The sequence below is a fragment of the Chiloscyllium punctatum genome, chromosome 46, assembly GCF_047496795.1.
Source record: "Chiloscyllium punctatum isolate Juve2018m chromosome 46, sChiPun1.3, whole genome shotgun sequence".
In the NCBI taxonomy this organism is placed as follows: Eukaryota; Metazoa; Chordata; class Chondrichthyes; order Orectolobiformes; family Hemiscylliidae; genus Chiloscyllium; species Chiloscyllium punctatum.
Window position 1 is genome coordinate 46,398,257 of NC_092784.1, and position 24,972 is coordinate 46,423,228.

Here is a 24,972-nt window from a genome sequence, read left to right on the forward strand (position 1 = left end):
GGGAGTGTGTGATGGGGACAGTGTAGAGAGAGCTTTACTCTGTATCTAACCCCGTGGTGTCCCTGTCCTGGGAGTGTTTGATGGGGACAGTGTAGAGGGAGCTTTACTCTGTATCTAACCCCGTGGTGTCCCTGTCCTGGGAGTGTTTGATGGGGACAGTGTAGAGGGAGCTTTACTCTGTATCTAACCCCGTGGTGTCCCTGTAGTGGGAGTGATGGAGGTTAAAAGAGTAGAGGGTTCCAGAGACTCACAGCCCCTTGAGTAAAGAAATGTCTCCTCATGTCAGTCCAAACGACACGCCCCCCTCATCCTGAGGCCTTTCTCCATATTCTTGATTCCCCAGCCCAGGCCAGACCCAACTCTCAGTGTCAAGCTCCTGCAGAATTCTGTGTCTATTATTGAGCTGAGGCCTGGTTCTTGTAAACTCTGTGAAGTGAAGACCTAATCCACACAGCCTTTTATCGGGGGGGAGTGGGGGGAGGGGGGGGGGGGTGGGAGGGGGTGGGGGGCGGAGGGAATTCCTGCCCAGGCCAGGGACTGTTCACATGAACTTTCACAGTGCCGCTCCAGGGCAAGTCTATCCTTCCTTACAGTAAAACAGTGCCTGAACTTTATCCTGAGTGAGTGATAGACAGCTTGGTTCATGACTGAACGACGACGAATTCCTTCGGCCAAGTTGAGCTAACGTTTAAGACGCATCGAGACAGATACATAAATGGGCAGGGAGCAGAGGGACACAGATCCTTAGGAAATAGGCCACAGGTTTAGATTGAGGCTCTGGCTTGGCACAAACTGGAAGGGCCGAAGGGCCTGTTCCTGTGCTGTAATGTTCTTTGTACTAACAGGAAATTAGTAACAGTAACATCCATTTATAAAGAGATGTTCATGAAGGTTATTTTGAGAAACTAAAATTTGAAAAAAAGGTCAGATTTGTCCCCTAAAGGTGACAGAAAACCTGATTAGACTTACAGATTTTACCTTTACAGATCTTTGTTTGTTTTTTTCTGAGCCTTGTGGGTAATGTGAGGGAGAATGAACTCTGTGAACCAGTGCCATGGTGAGGCATCAGGTCAACATAATTGTGTGCTCTGCCCTTTATCAAACAATCTCAGGACTGTTTGCTATGTTAAACATTTCCCTCCAATTAACACACCTCTTTTTTTGTTTCCATTCCAAAGGCTGGGGGATTGCTCAACAGAACGTCTATTGTAACAGAGAAATGGACTCAGTCCTAACTTACTTCAGTGTGTAACAGTGCCCCTGCTGTGTGTTATTTATACGAGCCTTTGTCTTTTTTGCTAATGTCGTTCGCTGGCTGCCTGTACATTTCTCTCAGGCTCTCTGACCCAGTTGAGTGACCTGGTTTTCAGGAAGAGTTAACTGAGCAGCCTAATTCAGTCAGCGGGCCTTGGCTGTCTCTCAAGTCATTACACGACGCAGCTTAACTGTCTGGCTGAGTGAGCATCAGCGAACGCAGTGCAGTCTGAGCGAGCAGGCGAGAGGTCAAAGTGCATCCCGTTCGAAAAGGAAGCTCTCGCATTTAGGCAGCGACCGACACAAGCCCGCTGCGCCCCGCAGAGGTTTTCGGTCAGTGACGTCGAATGGCTACTGGCAACGCGGCAACCAATTTATACGCAGTAAACTCCCACCACAACAAGAAGCAGCGCTGATTGGCTCGAGACGTGAATTGCACTGTTGAATACTCCCGACAGAGCAGACAGGGGCCACAGTTTAAAGTTGTGTTCGAGAGATGGGACCTCAGTTCGGTGCCAACTGATGTAATGCCAGTGCCCTGGAATACGTATCCCCACAGAGCAGGGAGAGGCCATTCAGCCCGAGTCTGCACCGACCTCCATAGAGCGTCCAGCGCGCCCCCTACCCTATCAGCCCGCACTCCTCATCGCTAATCCGCCTCACCTGCATACGACAGGGCAATGCAGCATGACCCATTCACCATGACCCGGACATCTTTGGACTGTGGGAGGGAACCTGCGCACTCCATACCAAAACGTGCAAACTCCACACAGTCACCCGAGGCTGGAATCCAACCCGGGTCCCTGGCGCTGTGAGGCAGCAGTGCCAACCACTGAGCCACCGTCCCACCTTCACCCGTCGCCTGCTCCTGAAGACAAGAGCGGTGGCACTGGAGTTGAAAGGTTAACTCTGTCTGTCTCTCCCCAGACCCTGCTGAGATTCCCCAGTATCCCCTGGTCTGTTGGTTCGAGAGGGAGGAATCACAAGAGGACACCACGGAAAATGTGCTCCCCTCATTGGAGAAAATGCCACAGAACCCTGCGGATTCGCAGTAATTGTGGCACATCAGAGGCACAGTTTTCTCTCAGAATCACACTGTGGGATCGGCCAATGTCATTAATTCCGATTCCATCCTCTTTTGTCCACATAAACATTCTCTTCTCTCCTTTCTGGTACAGTGTTATTCCAGAACAAAATGACAGTACAAAGCTATACAACAGGCACGTGACAGCTTTTTACATAATGTACAACGAATGGTTTAAAAAAAACACACACATTCATCGTCAAAGTTCTGATAGAAAGGAACAGCTTTACAATTGACACAAGACATGAAATATCAGGACATTTCTCTCCCTTATAAATACATAACAGTGTCAATATTTACCACACAACGTGATTCATACAAAGTGCACACTTATTCAGAGAGGCACTACCCCCTCAGACTGACCAGGCCGAACCTCCTTCGGGCCTAGCGCCCTGACCCGGGGCAGTTGGGTTTGAACCTCACTGAGGTGCTTGCATTTGAGATTGTCTTACGGAGGTTAAGAGACAGGGGCAGTGCTGGGGTCAACCCCCAATGACACAGCAACAGAGCAATGGGCTCGGAGACTGGGTGAGAGAAAGGGAGGGAGAGAAAACCCTCCGTTACCTTTGGTATCCGTTTGAACAGACTGCACGTTGCTTTCACACAGCTCCCCGTAGCGAGTGCACTGCATTGACAACACCCCTCACCCAGCCTGGCACCAGATGCAGGGTGCGGACGGGCACCAAGTTCTACCGAAATGGCAAAAGGTGGTCTTTTGTCCGAAATGTCGATTCTCCTGCTCCTCGGATGCTGCCTGACCTGCTGTGCTTTTGCAACACCACTCTCATCCTAACTGCAATAGCGTTAGAAGGATCTGTCTGAGACACGCAGGATTCTGAAGGGACTGGACAGGGTCAATGCTGAGAGGATGGTACCCCTCATGGGAGAGTCTAGAACCAGAGGGCACAGTCCCAGAACAACAAAGAGTCAGATGAGGAGAAATCTCTTCCCTCAGTGGTTTGTGAGTCTCTGGAACTCCTTGCAGCAGAGAGCTGTGGGGGAAGTGTCCTCGTGTTTGGGATCGATAGGTTCCCGTTCAGTCGGGGAGTCAAGGGTTACCGGGAGAGAGAGCAGGAAAGTGGACGTGAGGAATGTTGGATCAGCCAACATCCTGTTTAATGGGACAGCAGGCTCGAGGGGCTGAATAGCCTGCTTCTGTTCCTGTTTCTAACCATCTGTGGTCTTAAATAACGTTACATTTGAGTCTTTTAGTGGGAACCTAAAACTTTTATCCCATTTCTAAATTAATTCAAAACCAGTTCCTCTGCATTATCTTCCCGGACAACCGAAATATCCCTGAAGAAACTCAGGGCCCAAATACAATAAATTGTTGGCCCTTTTTTTGCAGACAATGGATCTGAACAATTAAAATTGTTCCTCCTTTGTCATTTTCCCCGTATAGAGTCATACAGCACAGTGGCGAAAGTGAGGACTGCAGATGCTGGAGATTAGAGTCTAGATTGGGGTGGTGCTGGAAAAGCGCAGCAGGTCAGACAGCATCCGAGGATCAGGAAAATCGACGTTTCGGGCCATTCGCTCTTTATGAAGGGCTTTTTGATTTTCCTGCTCCTCGGATGCTACCTGTCCTGCTGTGCTTTTCCAGCACCACTCTAATTCAGCACAGAAACAGACCCTTCGGTCCAACTTGTCCATGCCGGCCAGATATCCTAAATTAATCTAGTCCCACTTGCCTCTAAACCCTTCCCATTCATGTACCCATCTGGATACCTTTTAAATGCTGTAACTGTACCAGCCTCCACCACTTCCTCTGGCAGCTCATTCCATACACATACCACCCTCTGTGTGAAAAAGTTGCCCCTTAGGTCTCTTTTATATCTTTCCCCTCTCACCCTGAATCGACACCCTCTCATTGTGGACTCCCCCACCCTGTGATAAAAAGACCTTCTCTATTGCAACTGGAAAACAGCTGTCAGGGAGACGTGGATATTTGGACAGGGGGCCGGTGCTTTTTCATTTTTACAAGATGCAACGGGATGATTGATAGCTGGCCATCAACGTGCTGCTTTTCCTCAGACAGGTGTCACATGGCTACAGGTGCAACCCCAACATAGACGGAACTCAGACAAAGTTTGGGTGTTCTCAGGTTCCCCCTATAATTGTCTCAATTCACGACAGTTCTGGTGATAACTCGCCCAAGGTGCCTCGTATCAGACTCCTCGTGCCAGGTTGGAATACAGCTCCCGTCTAGTGGATGGGCTGAGGGCAAATCCCATAGCGCGGTGACATGAGGGCTTCTGGACAGAGGAGACAAGGGGCAGCGTGAGCCACCAGTTGGTGAAAGGATCAGGAAGTGGGGAGTTGGGGGGGTGGGGGAATAGTGTGGAGTGACTATTAAAATGTGCCGGCGACCTGAGGAAAGGCATTTTGCATCAGGAAGCCGGGATTTGGAATACACAGCCCGCCGAGTGAGGCGGAGGCAGATTCGACCCATTGTTGGCGAGAGAGAGAGAGAGAAAGAGAGAGAGAGAGACTCAGGTCATTGTCTGAAGGATAAAGCTAGGTAGAATGTTGAAGGATGGGAGCAGGCGAGTCGCTGCTGCAGAGACCCACCCCGATGGGCTGAATGGACTTCTGGCACACATTAGCTATTCTGGAATTCTATGGTTATTTGGGGAACGCCTCACCCGGTGGTCAGAATGCAGGTGGAATTTCCAAACCTGTGGTTCTGGGGAGCTCGAAAAGGTCTCAACAGCCAGGTTCTGAAATACGTTGTGGGTCCCGCTGTTGGACTAGGGCGGACACAGTGAGAAACCACACGACACCAGGTTATAGTCCAACAGGTTGATTTGAAATCACAAGCTTTTCGTCCCCTGATGAAGGGGCAGCGCTCAGAAAGCTTGTGACTTCGAATAAACCTGTCGGACTATAACCTGGTGATGTGTGACTTTGTCTGAAATAGGAACACATCGCTCTCTCACAGAGTCTGCCCTGCTCAGTGTTCCCGGCCATTCTTTTTAATACCACCTTGATGTCCCCTTGAGTTCAGTATTGACTGACACTTGTGGGAAAAGGTTGGACTCAATGCAAGTGCACCTTTTGAGGGACTCATGTAGACAAGACAATGCACAGAGACTGGAAAAGGACTCATAATTTCCACTCAGAGGAAACGACAAGGGATTGCTTCCCACCCATAGGCGGGGTGCCACCAACTGGGCCACACTGAGGTGAGGTGGGCAAACAGCATGGCACAGTTGGTTCTAAGAACAGCAAGGTCTCAGACCCGAAGTCATGTCACACAGAACTGCGTTCATTTCGGTTCTAGATCTTTACCCACTGAGAGAGACCATGCTGGGAGACCTGCTGCCTCACCCCTCAGCCAAACTTAACAGCCTGGTCAACGCTGAATGAGTCCCTGATACGCTGAAGGTACAGGGGACAACCGGAGGAGGAGCCCCCATCTTCTGAAAGCCACTCAATGGCGATGGTGGGGTGGAGGGGGAACAGCGATCGCCCTTGCTCAGTTTGAGACCATTCGGAGCGCGTGTTGTCCGTGTTCCGCGTCACTGTGGCTGCTGGTGCCCCCTCACCCCTCGGTGGGACTGACCAAACCGTTCCTCTCGTGCAGTGAGAGCGTGTCAGCAGCCTGCACAACGTTCTGTCCCAGAGCCTGGAAGTAGGCCGCGTTCACAGCCTGGAAGCTCAGGCCAGCCGGCGCGCTGAGGTACTTGTGACACCCACTGGTCCCGTTGGGAATTCCGTACCGCTCCGGGTCATTGAGCGGCTGGTGCCTCAGCGCGTTCACGTCCAGAATCCCGGATTCGCTCCAGAGCTCAGCTCCGCCCCCCACTGCCGCGCATCCCCCACCGAGGGGGGTGTCTCCGTGAGGTGGGAAGCTGGGTCGCCGTGGGCGGCTTGGGCTTTTGGCGGTCCGCTCGCCGACTGGGGTGGTCCGGATTTTGAGGCGCAGTTTGTGGGGGAGGGCCGTGGCTCTGAGCTCCGGGGACTGGGAGCCGCACACTAGGCTTCGGCCCTCGCTGTCGGGAAGGCCGCAGTCGGCTGCCATTGCCACGGGAACACTGGGGCGCGCCGTCGCCCCTCGGTGGGACACCCGGGGAGCTTCGATGACAGGGCATGGGGCAAAGGGGCGCTCCTCCTGCTTGGCGGCTGGAAAACCGCGTGGGGCAGAGGACGGAGGGAGCTCGTCCTGAGGGTGAGCACCGGCTTCTTCGAGCTCCTCGCTCTCGCTTGGGGACTGCCAGGACGGTGCCTGCTCCAGCCCTCCCAACGCCTCAGTGACTGTGTGCCCAGGAGCAGCATTCTCATTCACGTCAACAGCAGGCTGCCTGGAGACAGTGTGACCTTTGACCCTGTGGGCCCTGGAGACTGAGCGGTCAACAGCATGCAGCTGATTGAGCCCGTGCGGAGTAAGTGCTTCACTTAGCCCACCAATGGTGAGCGGCCTCACTGGGGCGCTGTGTCCCGTCGACTGTGTGTAAGCCGCCCTGCGGCCTACTGGGTTAGGCTGAGGCACAGCAGAAGAAGAGGAAAGGTCCTCCAGTCGGGGTGGATGGGTCTGAGGGTGTCCCGCGCCCCCTTGTGGCCCACACTGCCTGACATCCCCGGGCCCCGGGTTACGCCTCCTGGGGTCTTGGTAACTGATGAACTCGATGTCACCGCAGCCGGCCTTCCCCACCTCGGCCTCCTTCGTCAGCTCCTGGTCCGTCAAGGCCTTGACGTCTCGGAGCACCACGGGTTCCGGGCTGTCGCTGGTGCTCGACGACCCGTCAGAAACATCCGAGAGAGAGCCCCGGGGCGAGTACTTGCTCCCGGCCATGAGCCCACTCCCTCGGCTCGAGTGCTCGGGCTCTGAGGAGTCAGAGTTGAGGAGGCCGCTGGAGCCATTGGGGTAAGCGCTGTAATAGGAGCTCCTGGAGGCTCCGGCCAGCTGTTGGCTCTTGACCGCGTAGGTGGCGGTGGTTATGAGGCCAAACCTCAGCTTCAGGGCCAACAGCTCCGACTTGAGCCTGACATTCTCCTCGTTGAGCGCCAGCACTCGATTCTCCAAGACCATGTCGCTGATCCTCCTCTTCTCCCGCGAGCGCTTGGCGGCCTCATTGTTCTTGCGCCTCTTCTCCCAGTAGGTGGCGTCTTTCTTCTCGTCGGAGATGAATTCCCGCTTCCTCCGGCCCGAGCTGGTGCTTCGGCCCTTCCCAATCCTGTTCCTCGGGGCTAACCCCTCGCTGTATGGGGCGAGGGTCTCTGAGAGGCAGAGAGGAGCTGAAGCCAGGCTCTCCAACTCAGAGTAGTAACCAGATTCCATTCCTGGATGATACCTCGGGGGGGCACCCTCCTGCTGTTCCTAAAGCTCCGTTTGGAGAATGATGCTTCCATCCATTTCCCAATGATGCCACGGTCCTCCAATCAGCCCTGATAGGGGGGACACAAAACAGACTGACTTTAATATTCTTTCAACAATTTCAGGTCCAACCACCGACAGAGAAAACAAAGAGAACAGAAGAGGGAGTTCAGGGAGGGTCCTCATGAGGGGATTCCAGAGCAGGCTACACAATGCCGGAGTTGGAACGAAAAGTGACCCCGTCCCAATGGTTTTCCACTGGAACTAGAATGGGAATTCTTTTGATCTTTTCGCGGGATGTTACTAACTCAGCCAGTGTTTATCGCCTGTCTCTAACTGCCCTTGAGAAGGTGCAGCTGAGGTGCCCCCGCCCCCCCGCCCCCCCACCCCCTTGACCCGGGATGTTTGGGGAGGGGAACTCCCAGGATTCTAACCCAGGAATGGTGATATCATGCCAGGTCAGGATGACGTTCCCATGGGTCTACTGCACTTGCCCTTTGGGAGAGTGGCAGGCACGTGCTGACAAGGGAACCTTGGTGAGTTTCTGTAGTGCACCTTGTAGATGGTCCACACTGCTGCCATGGAGTGTTGGGTGGGTGAAGAGAGTGAATATTGAAGGTGGTAGACAGAGTGTTTTAATCAGCTTGGTGGGTGGATGTTGTCGAGCTCCTTCAGTGTTGTTGGAGCTGTACCCATCCAGGGCAAGTGGGGAGTATTCCATCCCACTCCTGACCTGTGCCTTGTAGATGGTTGACAGGCTTTGGGGAGTCAGGAGGTGAGTTACTCACTGCAGTATTCCTAACCTCTGCCCTGCTCTTTACCCATAGCGTTCAGGTAGCTAATCGGGTTCAGTTTCTGGTTAATGGTGATACCCAAGGTATTGGTAGTGGGGGGAATTCAGTGATTGTAATGCTGTCGAGTGTCAAGGAGAGATGGGTTAGATTCTCTCCTGTAGGTCATGGCCTGGCACAAGTGTTATTTGCCCCATGCCAGCCCAAGGCCCGATACTGTCCAGATCTTGTTGCATTTGAACATGGACTGCTTCAGTATCTGAGGAGGCACGAATGGTGCTGAACATTGTCCAACTATCAGCGAACATCCCTACTTCGGAACTTATGATGGAGGGAAGGTCATGGATGGAACAGCTGAAGATGGTTGGGCCTAGGACACCATCAGGACAGAGCTTGGTTGGCTCTACATCCACCATCGTACACCTACACTTCATCCACCACCAATGCACAATGCAGTGGGTACCATGTACCACATTGAGTGCAACAATTCACTAAGGATTCTGCAACCTGAACCCTCTGTCACTGAAGGGCAAGGATGTCACATACAGGAACATCCATCCAGAATGATCCATAATGGAGTTTATACCTTGGGAACCGGCCAGAAATAAAAGGGGTGAATATGGAGAGGAAGCCAGTGGATTTATGAAACATATTGGGAACAGCTCAGCTATGTACCTGGATCACCTCACAAGGGGACTGTGACAAATTGGAATGATGAAGCATTGGGTGGTTCAGTGGTTAGCATGGCTGCCTCACAGCGCCGGGGAACCGGGTTCGATTCCAGCGTCGGGTGACTGCCTGTGTGGAGTTTGCACGTTCTCCCCGTCTCTGCCTCCCACAATCCAAAGATGTGCGGGTCAGCCATGGGAAATACAGGGGAGTGAGTGGGATGGTCTTTGGTGGGTCGGTGTGGACTCAAATGGCTACATGGACTGCAGGGATTCTATGAATTCCAGTGGGGGAGTGGGGGGGGGGGGAATGAAAAAGCTTGTCGTTCCGTTTGGAATGAAGAAAGGGAACAGCGAACAATGAGATATGGGGCTAAGTATTTGCAAAGGTGAGGTGATGGATGAGTCCAGGGTGGAAGCTAGAGCCTATTGACCTTGCTCCAATCATAGGCCATGTCTCATGGATAGCCTTCCCCGTGCCATTCTGACAGCATTGGAATCATTGTAGACAAGATTAGACCTCAGCACAGAAGGAAGAAAAGAGATAAAGTTGATTAAAAAAAGCAAAGTGTTGCACGTCGGCAGCAAATTAGTTAATAGGTCAGGATGGATTAACACAATAGGTCAGTAGATCTCATCAGAGTCTCAGCACAATCAGTCATTAAGCAGTGTGCCATCGAGATACTGACTGTAATATGAATTTACACAGAGATATACATTATATATCAAGCAAGGAGATGGAGTGAAATAATATCTGCTTCATATCGTGTTTTAATAATGTCCAAATGCATTTCTTTTCACACTATACTTTGCAGTTAAAATATCCCCAATATGTCTGGTCAATGACAAAACGTACCATTCAGGAACAAAACCAGATGTTAATTCCAGTTCGTCCCGCACCTGCTGGTCTCTACACACACACACACACACACACACAATCTCTCTCCTGGTCTGCCATTCAGTATGATCATGGCGGATCTCAGCTCCACTAGCCCGCCTGCTCACCGTAACCCCTGACTCCTTTACTGTTCAAACATCTACCTTTGTCTTCAAAAAACATTCAACGAGGGGGTACCCTCAACTGCTTCCCTGGGCAGATTCACAACCCTTTGGGTGAAGAGGTTCCTCCTCAACTCAGTCCTAAACCTACACCCCTCCCCCCCCCATTATTTGGAGGCCATTCCCCCCTTGTTCTAGTTTCGCCCACCAGTGCAAACAAACTCCCTGCTTCCATCGTATCTACACCCTACATATGTTTCTATAAGATCGCACCCCGCCTCCCCTCCCACCTTCGCAATTCCAATGAGTCCAGTCCCAGTCCGCTCAATCTCTCCCCATAAGCCAACCTTTCCAGGTATTTTTCCGCCCACAGCTCCCACCCTGCTGATCCAGTTTGTAGGAATTATCCCCTTGGGTCACTCCCTTCGTTTCAAAGTTCCCTGTCACCTTTGAGACTGGGCTTGGGGAGCAGCTGGAAATCTCCTCAGCGGATGTCGAGTTGGTCTCACTTTGAGGCAATATTCACCAGGAAGGCACTTGTTACAAAAATATCGGCGTAATCTCTTAAGGTCTATCAGCGATCTGTGGCTGGGTGGCCTGTGAGACACTGTGAATCTCTTCTGGCCTGGACATGGCTAGCAGTCTAAGCTTTAGACTTGCTCCAGGTTGAGTGGATTGATGAGTGGCTGCTATCTGAAACTCCTTCCTATAATGCTGTGAACAGAACTATATGCAATACTCCCGTACAGTTCTAATCACGGCATTATAGGAAAGATGTAGAAGCTTTGGAAAGGGTGCAGAGGAGAGTTACTCGGATGTTGCCTGGTATGGAGGGAAGATCTTATGAGGAAAGGCTGAGGAACTTGAGGCTATTTTCGTTAGAGAGAAGAAGGTTGAGAGGTGACTTAATTGAGACATACAAGATAATCAGAGAGTTAAACAGGACAGTGGACATCATTTTTCCTTGGATGGTAATGACTAGCAGGAGGGGACATAGCTTTAAATTGAGGGGTGATAGATATAGGACAGATTCTTTACACAGAGAGTAGTTGGGGCATGGAACGCCCTGCCTGTAACAGCAGTTGACTCGCCAGCTTTAAGAGCATTTAAATGGTCATTGGATAGGCATATGGATGAGAATGGAATAGCGTAGGATAGATGGGCTTCAGATTGGTTTCACAGGTCGGTGTAACATTGAGGGCCAAAGGGCCTGTACTGCGCTGTAATGTTCTATGGTCTATAGGTTCCAGGTCTTCATCTTCCCCATTGCATTGGCTTGGCTTTCTGGGGGTGGATGTCATTCCATCATTCAGGCCCAACTTTCCCTCCTTGGAGGTGGCTTCCAGAGTTTGACTTGCGTGCCAACACCTTCAGCCGCCTCCAACCACCTGAGAAGCTTACAATATTGCACCAGTTTTAATCAGACATTTCACCTTCACTTAACGTCTTCCCATTCATTCCCGGGATGTGGGCATCACTGAGTAGGCAATCATTTATTGCCCATCTGAGCACTCAAAAGTCACCCACATTGCTGTGGGTCTGGAGTCACATTAGGCCAGACCAGATAAGGATGGCAGTTGCCTTCCATAAAGGACTTGAACAAACCAAACAGGCTTTTCTGACCAGTGAGTCATCACTAGACTCTTATTTCCAAAGTTGTTCCTGTTGAATTCAAATTCCATCAATCAGCTGTGGCAGGGTTTGAACCCAGTTGCCCTAGGGTATTACCTGGGGCTTTGGATTAACAATCCAGCAATAATATCACTAGGCTATCACTTTGCCACTGCTTCTGGACCGTCACAAATCCTTGACCACCTTCAGGTTTGACCTATGAGCTAATTTACTGCAGTGATATCTCTGAACCACAACCTGACCATCTCTCCAGCAGCCATCATTCGAAGCAAGCCTAGCCTCTTCCTAGCTCAATAGTTCTGTCCAAATCGATTCAGCTTCTTGTCGTTCGAGCACTGTCTCACACCTTTGACCTTCCTCAGTGTGGTCTCCTCCATTCCGTGCACTGTCCTTCATCTTATTGTTGGCATTTCTGCAAATGTAACTGTTGCGGAGAGTTCAAAATGCCTCACTGGGTCTTTCACAATGCCGTGACTTTGTGAGATCAGGAGCACAAGATGGAGTGCACCACTGTCTCCCCAGCATCGATTACACCAGTTGCTACCCCTATTTGTGCAATTCAGTTGCAACCTCAGAGTTTTGCCACTAAGTCTAGAATAAATTCTAGCTCAGCCGCATATCACCTCTCATTTCCATAGCATTGTAGGGACTGGAAAATTCACAGCCATCCCGACTCATCCAAAGAAGCGGCTTACTGTTTTAATCCCATTTCTTTCAGCAGTATTGTCATTGCCTCTTTCACAGTCTGTCCAGCCTCAGCTCGTGTTCCCTCCTGACAGTATGGTAGGCCACCTGACCATTTACATCCTGAACTCAGAGACTGCTTGGCTTCGCTGCATTATTCAAACTGAAGGCCTCATGAAGATTGCCATTGGCGTGTCCCTTGTCACGACTGAAACTCTTTCTTAACAGAACCACACCATCTTTTTTTTTCATTTATTTTCCCCATGTTTACCCTAATGAACTTCCCCTTCACTTTATCGCCCTCTGTTTTACTCCTCAATCTCTTTCCTCTCTCTTACGTTGCGCCCTTTCGTCCTCCCTCTTTCTCCACCTCTCTTTTACATCGTCCTCTTTACGGTTTGCCACAATAGTGTGACCTCTGCTCTCAGCTCAGTCGGGGTCCTATTGAACAGCAGAGCATGTTCGTGGGGCTGAATGGCCTACTCTTGTCCCGATTCCCTCCGGTCTTAACTTACTGTCAAATCAGGACAGGACTTATACACTTAACGGCAAGGTCCTGGGGAGTGTTGCCGAGCAATGAGACCTTGGAGTGCAGGTTCATAGCTCCTTGAAAGTGGGGTCTCAGGGAGATAGGATAGTTAAGAAGGTGTTTGGTATGCTTTCCTTTATTGGTCAGTGCGTTGAGTGTAGAAGTTTTGAGAGGTCCATGTTTAAGGGCATTGGTTAGGCCCACTGTTGGAATACTGCGTTCAATTCTGGTCTCCCTCCTAGCGGAAAGATGCTGTTAAACTTGAAAGGGTGCAGAAAAGATTGACAAGGATGTTGCCAGGGTTGGAGGGTTTGAGCTATAGGGAGAGGATGAATAGGCTGGGGCTGTTTTCCCTGGAGCGTCGGAGGCTGAGGGGTGACCTTATCGAGGTTTATAAAATCATGACGGGCATGGATAGGATAAATAGACAAGGTCTTTTCTCTGTGGTGGAGGATCTAGAACTAGAGGGCATAGGTTTAGGGGGAGACAGATTCTTCCAGGTAACGGGGTTCGAGAGTTACCAGGGGACAGATGAGAAGCTGCAGAACAGGCCCGAGGGGCCAAATGGCCTACTCCCGCTCCAATGCCACCTGAAACATCCAGAGAGATACATCGGGCTCGCCCACCTGCCTGATTTCCATGGACGACAGGGAGAGGAATCACACATGACCTGTCGACATGTTAAAGTAGGTCAGGGAGGGGGAATGTACAGCAGCAACATTGTGCGCATTTAATAAACGAGGTCACATCGAATCATCGAGAGAAAACCTAGATTCTGAAACCGAGAGCCATCAACCGAATGCCAGCGAGTGCTGCCTGATGTAAGCCAGGCTTTGTCTGAGCAGAAAAAAAATAGGTCAACCATTAATTAGCCCAATGCAGGGAATAAGGCTTTAGCTAAAATTAAACCCTGGCCATGCCGGGAGAAAGGTTAGCTCATTCGCAGTTGAAGGGAATTAAAAATGTTTTAAAAATATCAAAAAGTTTCTTCCCACTGACTGAGTGTTGATGACACAGATTGGCAGCAGGATTTGGGGGGGTCATGGGGAACGTGACAGGAAGGATGTGGAAGCTTTGGAAAGGGTGCAGAGGAGATTTACCAGGATGTTGCCTGGTCTGGAGGGAAGGTCTTATGAGGAAAGGCTGAGGGACTGGAGGCTGTTTTCGTTAGAGAGAAGAAGGTTGAGAGATAACCTAGTAGCGGCATACAAGATAACCAGAGGGCTAGATAGGGTGGATAGTGAGAGTCTTTTTTTCCCAGATGGCTAGCAGGAGGGACATAGCTTTACATTGAGCGGTGATAGATATAGGGCAGATGTTGAAGATATGTGTCTTACTCAGAGAGCACTAGGGGCGTGGAACGCACTGCCTGCAACAGTAGTAGACTCGCCAACTTTAAGGGCATTTAAATGGTCATTGGATAAACATATGGATGAGAATGGAATGTTCTGTGTTCCACGAACACACTGAAGGTGTTAAGGAGGCCCAAGTAAGCTTAGAACGGGAATAAAGACAGAATGGTGTTGGAACTGTCAGGAATTATCTGTGAGCAATGCAGTCTAGCCTTCAGCTCCAAGAGAACAGTTGTCGAAATCTCCACCGACCAGTCCACCTCCTTCATTGTCAAGGGGAAGCAGCCAAGAGGGGAGGGAGAGGGAGATAGTGTGTCTCTGTCCTGATCTGACCTGACCATGTGTAAACACGTACAGCTGCCTCAGATCCCAGTGGTGTTCCAGCTTCTAGCCTCACGTATTCCGATTGGACTGGATAGGCAGAAGTTTTCTCCCCAGGGTGCAAAGGTCAACTAGAAGGGGGCACAGGTTCAGGGCGAGAGGGGGAATGTTTCCCGGAGAAAATGTTTCACAGAGTGAAGGTGGTGGAGGCAGGCATGCTAGCTAAAGGTGGCACGGTGGCTCAGTGGTTAGTACTGCTGCCTCACAGCGCCAGGGACCTGGGTTCGATTCCAGCCTTGGGCGACTGTCTGTGTGGAGTTTGCACATTTGCCCTGAGTCTGTGTGGGTTTCCTCCGGGTGCTTCGGTTTCCTCCCACAGTCTAAAGATATGCAGGTTAGTGTGGATTGGCCATGCTAAATTACCCATAGTGTTCCGGGATGTGCAAGTTAGTGTGGATTGGCCATGCTAAATTACCCATAGTGTTCAGAGATGTGCAAGTTAGGTGGATTGGCCATGCTACATTACCCATAGTGCTCAGGGATGTGCAGGTTAGGGTGGATTGGCCATGCTAAATTACCCATAGTGCTCAGGGATGTGCAGGTTAGTGTGGATTGACCATGCTAAATTACCCATAGTGTCCAGGGATGTGCAGGTTAGTGTGGATTGACCATGCTAAATTACCCATAGTGTTCAGGGATGTGCAGGTTAGGGTGGATTGGCCATGCTAAATTACCCATAGTGCTCAGGGATGTGCAGGTTAGTGTGGATTGACCATGCTAAATTACCCATAGTGTCTAGGGATGTGCAGGTTAGTGTGGATTGACCATGCTAAATTACCCATAGTGTTCAGGGATGTGTAGGTTAGGGTGGATTGGCCATGCTAAATTACCGGATTAGTGGTGCTGGAAGAGCACAGCAGTTCAGGCAGCATCCAACGAGCAGCGAAATTGACGTTTCGGGCAAAAGCCCTTCATCAGGAATAAAGGCAGAGAGCTCTCCATGCTTCAGGCTCACTGCCTTTATTCCTGATGAAGGGCTTTTGCCCGAAACGTCGATTTCGCTGCTCGTTGGATGCTGCCTGAACTGCTGTGCTCTTCCAGCACCACTAATCCAGTATTTGGTTTTCAGCATCTGCAGTCATTGTTTTTACCATGCTAAATTACCCATAGTGTTCAGGGATGTGCAGGTTAGTGTGGATTGCATGTGCTAACTTGCCCATTGTGTCCAAGGTTGTGCAGGTTAGGGTGGACTGGCCATGTTAAATTGCCCACAGTGCCCAAGGATGTGTAGGTTAGGGGTAAATGTAGAGGAATGGGTTTGGGTGGGATACACGTTGAAGGGTTGGCGTGGAGTTGTCAGGCCTAAGGGCCTGTTTCCACACTGCAGGGATTCTATAAAATTCAATGTTCAAGGTGCATTTGACAGACAGATGAACAGGAGGCAAACAGAGGGATTGATACCATGTATGGGCAACAGGTAGCAGGTCTAAATAAGGACTAGGGATCAGCAGAGGCCTGGCAGGCTGAAAAGCCTAATCCTGTGCTGTATTGATTGTATTATTCACGAGAAGGCTCTGTAACGGGAAGAAATCAGCAAGCAACTGAACAGGCTGGGCATGTTTTCTCTGGAGTGTCGGAGGCTGAGGGGTGACCTTATAGAGGTTTATAAAATCATGAGGGGCATGGATAGGGTAAATAGGCAAAGTCTTTTCCCTGGGGTGGGGGGAGTCCAGAACTAGAGGGCATAGGTTTAGGGTGAGAGGGGAAAGATATAAGAGGAACCTAAGGGGCAACTTTTTTCACACAGAGGGTGGTATGTGTATGGAATGAGCTGCCAGAGGAAGTGGTGGAGGCTGGTACAGTTACAACATTTAAAAGGCACCTGGATGGGAATATGAATAGGAAGGGTTTAGAGGGATATGGGCCGGGTGCTGGCAGGTGGGACTAGATTAGGTTGGGATATCATGGAGGAGTTGGACCAAAGGGTCTGTTTCCGTGCTGGACATCTCTGTGACTCTCCACCTGAATATCTCAGCAGCTGTACTCAGATTCATGGGGCCCGAGGTTTGGTTTGCTTTGGGGTTTTTTTTTGGCAGGGGCGGCTGGACTCCCATAAATCGGGGAGAAATCTAAATTCTGTGGAGCACAATAAGCTGCATCGAAGGCGTCTGCTCATCCAGCCAGGACCTGGGTCTGCTTCCAACAGTGAAGACTCAGAGTCAAAAAGTTGTCTGAGTGGGGCAGTACCATGAGAGAGGGGGCACAAACACTGAGGAGAGGGTGGGAAGTGTATTTTTAGAGGGGTTGGGGCGGGGTGATGGTGGTGTTGGAACATCTGCCACATTGCTGACCAGTCACAGCCACAAACAATACAGTTGACAAAGCAGTCTGTACAAACACCACAGTGCCCACATACCCTGTGCTCAGTGACAGGTAACCACTTAACTACAGACTGGCAAGAGCTGAGAGCTGAATACTTGGCAGTCTCCAAAATCTGCATGGCCCATCAACAGGTTGTATTAGTACCATCTGTAACTCAACAGTACCTGGGCAGCAACATGCAAAGGTACAGTAACTGTGCGACTGTGAGACTCTGCCTGTGTCCCTGCCTGCATTTTATTCCAGAGAATCCCGCAGGAATGCGACTTTTGCAACAATTCGCAGTGTTTGACTGCGGGGTCTAGAGAATAGATGTGAAGTTTCATTTAGCTCAGCAGACAGAAAGATTGTGACATCTGGAACAGTGTGAACAGAAATTCAACTTTGCTGCTTCCCACGTTTATCAGCAATGAAGATCAGTCAGTCTGTATGAAAGAATTACATCACCACTAAACCATCACTACAGTACACTCTGGCCAGCAGCTGTTCAGGCTTACATCAGGTTCCTGTGCTGTCTGCTCAGTCAGTGTCTTGACAGTAACCAGTGTTCCAAAGTTTGAGAACCCCACACTAGGTACAGACTCTCTGAGTGGCTGATGGGGCAGGAGATATCAAAGAGTGGGAAGGCAATGTGTGAGGGTGACTGAGGAGCTGGTATCAATTGAGGAGAGTGGGGTGTGTTTCGGAGGAACTGGTATCTGACAGTGGGACTGTGTGTGTGTGTTTTGGAGGAACTGGTATCTGACAGTGGGACTGTGTGTGTGTGTTTTGGAGGAACTGGTATCTGACAGTGGGACTGTGTGTGTGTATGTTGGAGGAACTGGTATCTGACAGCGGGACTGTGTGGGTATGTGTTTGAGGAGCTTGTATCTGACAGACAGGGTGTGTGTCGGTGTATTTGTGTATGAGAGTGTGTGTGTACGTCAGTGAATGTTTGTGTGTGCCTGTGTATGTATGTGGAGGCATGTGTGTGTGTGTATGTGTGTCTGTATATATATGTGTGTGTGGGTGAGTGTGTGTGTGGGAGGGAGAGAGAGTATGTGTGTCTGTGTGTGTGTGTATGCGTGTGTGAGAGGACGTGTGTGTATGTGTGTTCCTGGATGGAGGTGAGTGTGTGTGTCTCTGTGTATGTGTGCGTCTGTGTGATTGTCTATGAGTGTGTATATGTGTGTGAAGGTGTGTGTGTCTATGCGTGTATGTGTGTGTTTGTCTGTGTGTGTGCGCGCGTGCATGTGTCGATGTGTGTGCCTGTGTGAGTGTGTGCATTTGAGTCAGAGAAACTGAAATAAAAAGTAGGGGGGGGGGGTGCAGAGCTGCAGAACCATCCCAGGTTTCAGAGTGGCTCTCTGACTACCCCAGCTCGTGATGGATACTATCCATCGAGGTACATCCTCTCTCATCTCAGACGCAGGGTCCTTTTAACATTAACTTTCCACATTACTGATACGCAACAATCAGGAAAGCCAAGTTCCTCTTTCAGAGGCACCACATCCAAACCGATTACATAACCTTCAGCTGTTAGAAGCTGAGTAAAACAGTGTGTATCGCACCAGGGATAGACAACTCCTCACATGGGCACTTTCTTTGTCCTCTGAAGCAGGAGGATTGAGGCCATTTCGACAAAGAAAAACTAGCGCCCAGTGAAATGTCACAATCTCTCCAGTGCCTCGGTTGTAATTCTATTTTTATCCACCGTTTTATGACTGACATCACTGTTTAAATCACTTCCCTGTAGTGAGCTTAAAAATAGGCTGAGATACAGGCTTGAGAACAAAGGTCACTGTTCCTAGGTTACCCGGGTAATTCAGACCCTCAAGTTAGGTTTGCACAGGATTAAAAAGCACAAGGTGTTCATGCATAATCTCGAGAAGTTTTAACGCCTCCTTTTTGGTTGCATATTGATTGTTCGATGTTGGTTATGTTGTTTATTTTATTATTTTTGTGGGAACAGACCATTTGGTCCAACAAGTCCACACCAACCCCCAAGAGAGTATTCCACCCAAACCCATTCCCTGACTACTCGACATTCTCCCCTGACTAATCCACCCCAAACCTGTACATCCCTGAACACTACGGGCAATTTAGCATGGCCAATCCACCCTAACCTGCACATCCCTGAACGTTATGGGCAATTTAGCATGGCCAATCCACCCTAACCTGCACATCCCTGAACACTATGGGTAATTTAGCATGGCCAATCCACCCTAACCTGCACATCACTGGGCACTATATGTAATTTAGCATGGCCAGTCCACCTGAACCTACACATTCCTGGGCACTATGGGTAATTTAGCCTGGCCAGTCCACCCTAACCTACACATCCCGGGACACTATGGGTAATTTAGCCTGGCCAGTCCACCCTAACCTGCACATCCCTGAACACTACGGGTAATTTAGCATGGCCAATCCACCCTAACCTGCACATCCCTGAACACTATGGGTAATTTAGCATGGCCTGTCCATCCTAACCTACACATCCCTGGACACTATGGGTAATTTAGCATGGCCAATCCACCCTAACCTACACACTGAGTTGTGACATGGGTTCATGTTTCAGAACTAGACTTGGCCAGATTCAAGCTCCCAACCTAGTTCAGAGCCACAGTACCCTATGTACACCAGGTCCTTGTCTCCCTGTTTCAAGGCAAGTATGACACTTAGAAGAGTAAAATGAGCCAGCTACATCGTGAGACTTGAGATGAAAAGGAAGCTGCAAACACTGAGGTCAGAGACGCAGAGAGCAGCTTGTTCACTGCTCAGGAAGGCAGAGAGAGTCACTTTCACGTCGAGAAACAGGAACTGCTGCTGGCCTACCCTCCACCATTTGCAGTTGCCTGACTGTGTGCAGTCCATGGTCACTGCTTGCAATCCTGCAGCAGGTTGGTTTCTCTGGGGATTCGGAGCAGGAGTAGGCCACTCGGCCCCTCCAGCCTGTTCCGCCATTCAAAACAACCAGGTTGTGGCCTCAGCTCCACTTTCCACTTCACCCACACCCTCACACCCCATCTAACCCTGGACTCCATTGAAACGCAGAGAGTCCCAAATCAGTGTGGAGTCAGGCCATTCAGCCCATCGAGTCCACCCCCACCCTCTGAGGAGCAGCCTGCCCCTATAATATTACATTTCCCATGGCCGATCCACCGAACCTGCCCATCTTCGGATTGTGGGAGGAAACTCCGTGCAAATAATGTGCAAACTCCACGCACACAGTCACCCGAGGGTGGAATCGAACCCAGGTACCATGAGGCAGCAGCACTAACCACTGAGCTGTCCTAATCCATTGAACACAACCCTCAGTAAACATCAAGACCCATCCAATGCAGTTTCCTCAACTCTCCCTTAAAAGGGGAGACATCTTTTTCTTAAAACCACGCCCTCATGGAATGCACTCTATCCAGTCACTGTGAGATCTTTATATGATTCAGTAAGACACTGATTGCACTTGTTGTGAAGTGATTTCACACGAAAGCTTCCAGCCAGGAGACTACAAGTGGTTATATTGATTGGGAGAAAGTGAAGACTGCAGATGCTGGAGAGTCAGAGTCGAGAGAGTGGTGCTGGAAAAGCACAGCAGGTCAGGCAGCGTCCGACCAGCAGGAGAGTCGACACTTCAGCATAATTCAATTCAAGATGGGAGACGGTTACAGAGAGTGGTGAACGCGGCCGGGACAATCACAAAGGCCAACCTCCCAACTACAGAATCCATCTGCCATTCCCGCTGTCAAGGAAAGGCCGCCAGCATTCTCAAAGATCCATCCCACCCTGGTAATGTTTTTCTACAACCTCTACCATCGGGGAGAAGGTACAGAAGCCTGAACGCACGCACCAGTCGGTTTCAAAACAGTTTCTACCCTACTGTTGTTAGAATACTGAATACTCTCAAACTCTTAACATTCGCCTGTCCCTGTGTTTTGGTTTCTGCTGCTGTTTCCCTATTATTTACTTATCTGTGCTACTGAACTCAGTGATCTGCCTGTATTGCTCGCAAGAAAAGTCCTTCACTGGGCCTCGGAACACGTGACAATCAATTCAATTCAATTCGTGAGCCCTTCATCAGGAATGTGGAGGTAAGGGGAAGTAGCTGAGAGATAAATCTAATATGTCTATTCGTTGAGGGAACCATGTAACATTCCGGGGATCTGGGTTTGAATCCGCGCCAGAGCTGACAGTGGAATTAGAATTCAGTAACAATCTGGAGTTATTTTGAATTCATTCACACGATAAGGGCATCACTGGCGCCCATCCCTAATTGCCCCAGAGGTCTGGAGTCACTTGTAGACCAGGTAAGGATGGTGGTTTGGTTCCCATTTGTGGACCAGCTGGGTTTTCCCCCTGACACTCAATTCACAGTCATCATTATGCTCTTAATTCTGGATACGTTTAATCAAATTCAAATTCCACCATCAGCCTTGGCAGGATTTGAACCCAGGTGCCCTGGATTAACAGTGATAATGCCATCACCGTCACCCCTATGTTAAGTGTCTAGCTGTTGTTTAAAAACCTCATCTGGTTCATTAATGTCCTTTATAGAAAGAAATCTGCCATCCTCACCCAGTCTGGCCTACACGTGACTCCAGACCTACAGTGATGTCTTAGACTAGATTCCCTACAGTGCGGAAACAGGCCCTTTGGCCCAACAAGGCCACACTGACCCTCTGAAGAGTAACCCACTTAAACCCATTTCCCTCTGACTAATGCACCTAATGGGCAATTTAGCATGGCCAATTCACCCTGACCCACACATCCCTGGGCACTATGGGCAATTTAGCCTGACCAATCCACCCTAACCTGCACATCTTTGGACTGTGGGAGGAAACCGGAGCACCCGGAGAAAACCCACGCAGACACGGGGAGAATGTGCAAACTCCACACAGACCCAAGGCTGGAATCGAACCCGGGTCCCTGGCACTGTGAGGTTACAGTGCTAACCACTGAACAATGTGGGTGAGCGGAATGGACAGTAAATGCGAGCCTGGACTAAAGTAAAATAAAAATATTCTTTCTGACCTTTTTTTTAAAGCTCAAAGCCACTTGAGCTTAATTACATCTAATGGTGGCAACTTCAACATTGCAACCTCTCAGAGTAGAAAGGTTCCTGCCTGAATCATCGGGATTTATGGATGATAGCCTTATCTTTAGGGGTGAAAATGTGTTGTTGGAAAAGCGCAGCAGGTCAGGCAGCATCCAAGGAGCAGGAGAATCGACGTTTCAGGCATGAGCCCTTCTTTAGGGGTGGCCTGGTGGCTCGGTGGTTAGCCCTGCTGCTTCACAGCTCCAGGTTCGATTCCACCCTCGGGCGACTGTCTGTGTGGAGTTTACACATTCTCCCGGTGTCTGCGTGGGTTTCCTCCCACAGTCCAAAGATGAGGGTGAATTGCCCCTAGTGTTAGGTGCATTAGTCAGAGGGGGATGGATCTGGGTGGGTTGGTCCTCAGAGGGTCGGTGTGGACTGGTTGGGCCGAAGGGCCTGTTTCCACACTGTTGGGAATCTAATCATATTGAAGGTTATGATTTTTTGACCCTTTTGATGAGCTCCTTTGCAGATGTAAGCAGTCACCCCTCAGCCTTTCCCTTTAGAGATCAACCAACCCTTCCAAACCTGACTACGTTTCCCTAATCAGAAATGTGACTTGCCTACACTTAGTTTTACACTGTGTACACTCTCTGACAGAACACTCTGTACATTTCCAAGTCGTTTCTGTTTCACGCAAGGCAGAACCAGAATTTGCATAGCTCTGAAGATCAGGGAATCCAGGGAGCATATGGTTCTGAAGTTTTATTTTTAGACTCGAAAGAGAGTCAAAATAGATGACGCTGCGAGACTGGAGCAAACGAGTCTCCTTCCCAAACAGCAACAGCCGAAACTTGCTCGGTCTGGCGAACCCTTGCATTTATGGAGCGCCCTTCCCTTCCAAAGTGCTGGCCCGCTGAAGTGAGTCTCACTCCGGCAACCGCCTCGCATAGCAAGATCCCACAGCCAACAAGATTGGTTAAACTGGTTGAATGATTTTTTTTTCCAAATATCCCAGGATACCCTTGGGAGGAACAGCAGGATGGAGACACAGGAACAAGAGGAACCCCTCACCCCCTCCCACCCTTCTCATCTGCACTGCATCTTCTATCTCAATGTCATATTCTTAACATACCCCGTGATTTAAAATCCCAACATTCTCTTTCTCAGGTGAATCCCAGCCTCCACAGAATTTGCTACCTTTTTGATGACCAATATTTTCCCCAAACTTCAGGTTAACCCTGTGTTCCTGACACTGTATTCTGCCCCCCCCCCCCCCCACCTTGGTTCCAAACTCTCCAGCCAAAGAAACACTGCACTCAGTCTGTCCTGCCCCTGGTTAGTGTTATGTCATTGACTCTGGAGTTAGAGAGGATTAAAATCCTTACTGTTTTCTGAGGATGATGGAAGGGTGGCTTGCTGTTTGTTCTTGACTGGGTGGGCCAAAGGATCTCTTTAGCCTGCTGTGGATTTGTATCACAGCAAGCTGACTCAAAAGCAATGAAAACTGTCCATTTATCAATCGCTATTCAGTTGTATGCGGGTCCACTCAATTTCCCTTCCAATTAATATCTCCCAGTTTTTTAACTTCACACAAAAATTAAAAGTAAAAGTTTAAAAAAAACCTCTTTTTTTAAAAAAAGAACATCCCCAACTACAGGTTATAAGATGACTGAAATAAACATTCCCAAAGTCATGGGCTACTCTGTTAGAAACATGTCCAGATGGAAAGCTGGCGATTCTATCATGTGTTATTTCAGCTCTGCTATTTCCTTCACCCTGACTTCTCTGACTTAATGGGTTACTGATTGCCAAGTCCAGGAATCTCAGCATTCAGGCGCTCACCCATCCCCGTGTGCAAATACACATCTGAACGACTGTTGCACACAGAAACATGCGTCCCCACCCCATCCCCATCCAGAGCCATGCTGGAAGCTCGAGAAATGGCAAGGCCAACATTCTCACCAGCCTCACCCCCCCCCCCTTCCCCCCCTTCACCCCCCCCCCCCGCCACCCCTACCTCCGTTCCCTCCCAACCCTACAACCCCCACAGACACCAGATCTGAAGAAACTCACAATAAACAGGACCCATAAGAGACAGCTTGCCGTTTGGCAAACTCACTCCCACGCAACCAACGTGTGGCATTTCACCCACAGAATTGAAGTTTAATTATAGATCAGGCGAGGTATAAATCCACTCATCTGACAGGGACCGCTCTAAAAATAAAAATGTCCAATTAAGTCGAGTCTCTCTCTGATCCTGCAATCAAATTCAGCGGATTCCACTTAAATTGCCAACAATTTTAGCCATTTTTAAAAAGGTTTTTCAATCATTAATGAATCAATTAATAATCATTAGCTTCTGAAACAAGGCATGTTTCGACTGACTTAATAGCAAAGTGTTTATTTAGGTGAATATAGTAAGAGGCTCTCTCACACAGACACACTCCACTCTCCACTTCTGTCAAAAGACAGCTATCCAGCACTTAATTAGATCAACATGGAGCAGTCATCACACTGACCCACTTTACATATAAGTAAGACAGAACACTGGCAAAGCGTTGCCAAGGCTGGTAAACTGGGCTGACAGAATGGAACAGGAGAGAGAGAGAGAGAGAGAGAGAGAAAGAGATACCATCACTACACATGTACAACACAGAGATTTGACACAGTACCTTCTGCTAAGACTTTACACAAAGCATCCAAACTGTGCACTGCTCCTTTGCCAGATATAACATATACAAATTGATCTCTTGCTCTATATATTTAGGATATAGAGGTGTTTGCTTTCCTGTGTGGATCTTGGAGCAACTTGTATCTTTGCTGAGTTTGTATCCTTTGCTCTGGCTGCTATGTTGTACCTTTCCTTCCTCATTGCCAGGAACTATGGGGATATGTGTTAGTAGGTCGGTCGTTGCATAACAGCCACTTAACTGCCTAGTCACGTTTGA

At 49.5% G+C, this 24,972-nt stretch overlaps 1 protein-coding gene across 1 annotated transcript; it reads right to left on the reverse strand.

Annotated features, from left to right (window-relative positions):
* Positions 1 to 2,469: 2,469 nt before the first annotated feature.
* LOC140467993 (uncharacterized) lies at positions 2,470 to 24,972 on the reverse strand. Its single transcript, XM_072564117.1, has 2 exons — positions 24,697 to 24,972; positions 2,470 to 7,726 (listed from the first exon to the last, which is right to left on the reverse strand). The coding sequence occupies exon 2, from the start codon at positions 7,617 to 7,619 to the stop codon at positions 5,883 to 5,885; it is 1,737 nt and encodes a 578-aa protein (XP_072420218.1). The 5' UTR covers positions 7,620 to 7,726; positions 24,697 to 24,972; the 3' UTR covers positions 2,470 to 5,882.

Bases quoted from the DNA above. Each gene is read 5' to 3' on its own strand.
- LOC140467993 (XM_072564117.1), bottom strand. From the start codon at position 7,619: ATGGAATCTGGTTACTACTCTGAGTTGGAGAGCCTGGCTTCAGCTCCT.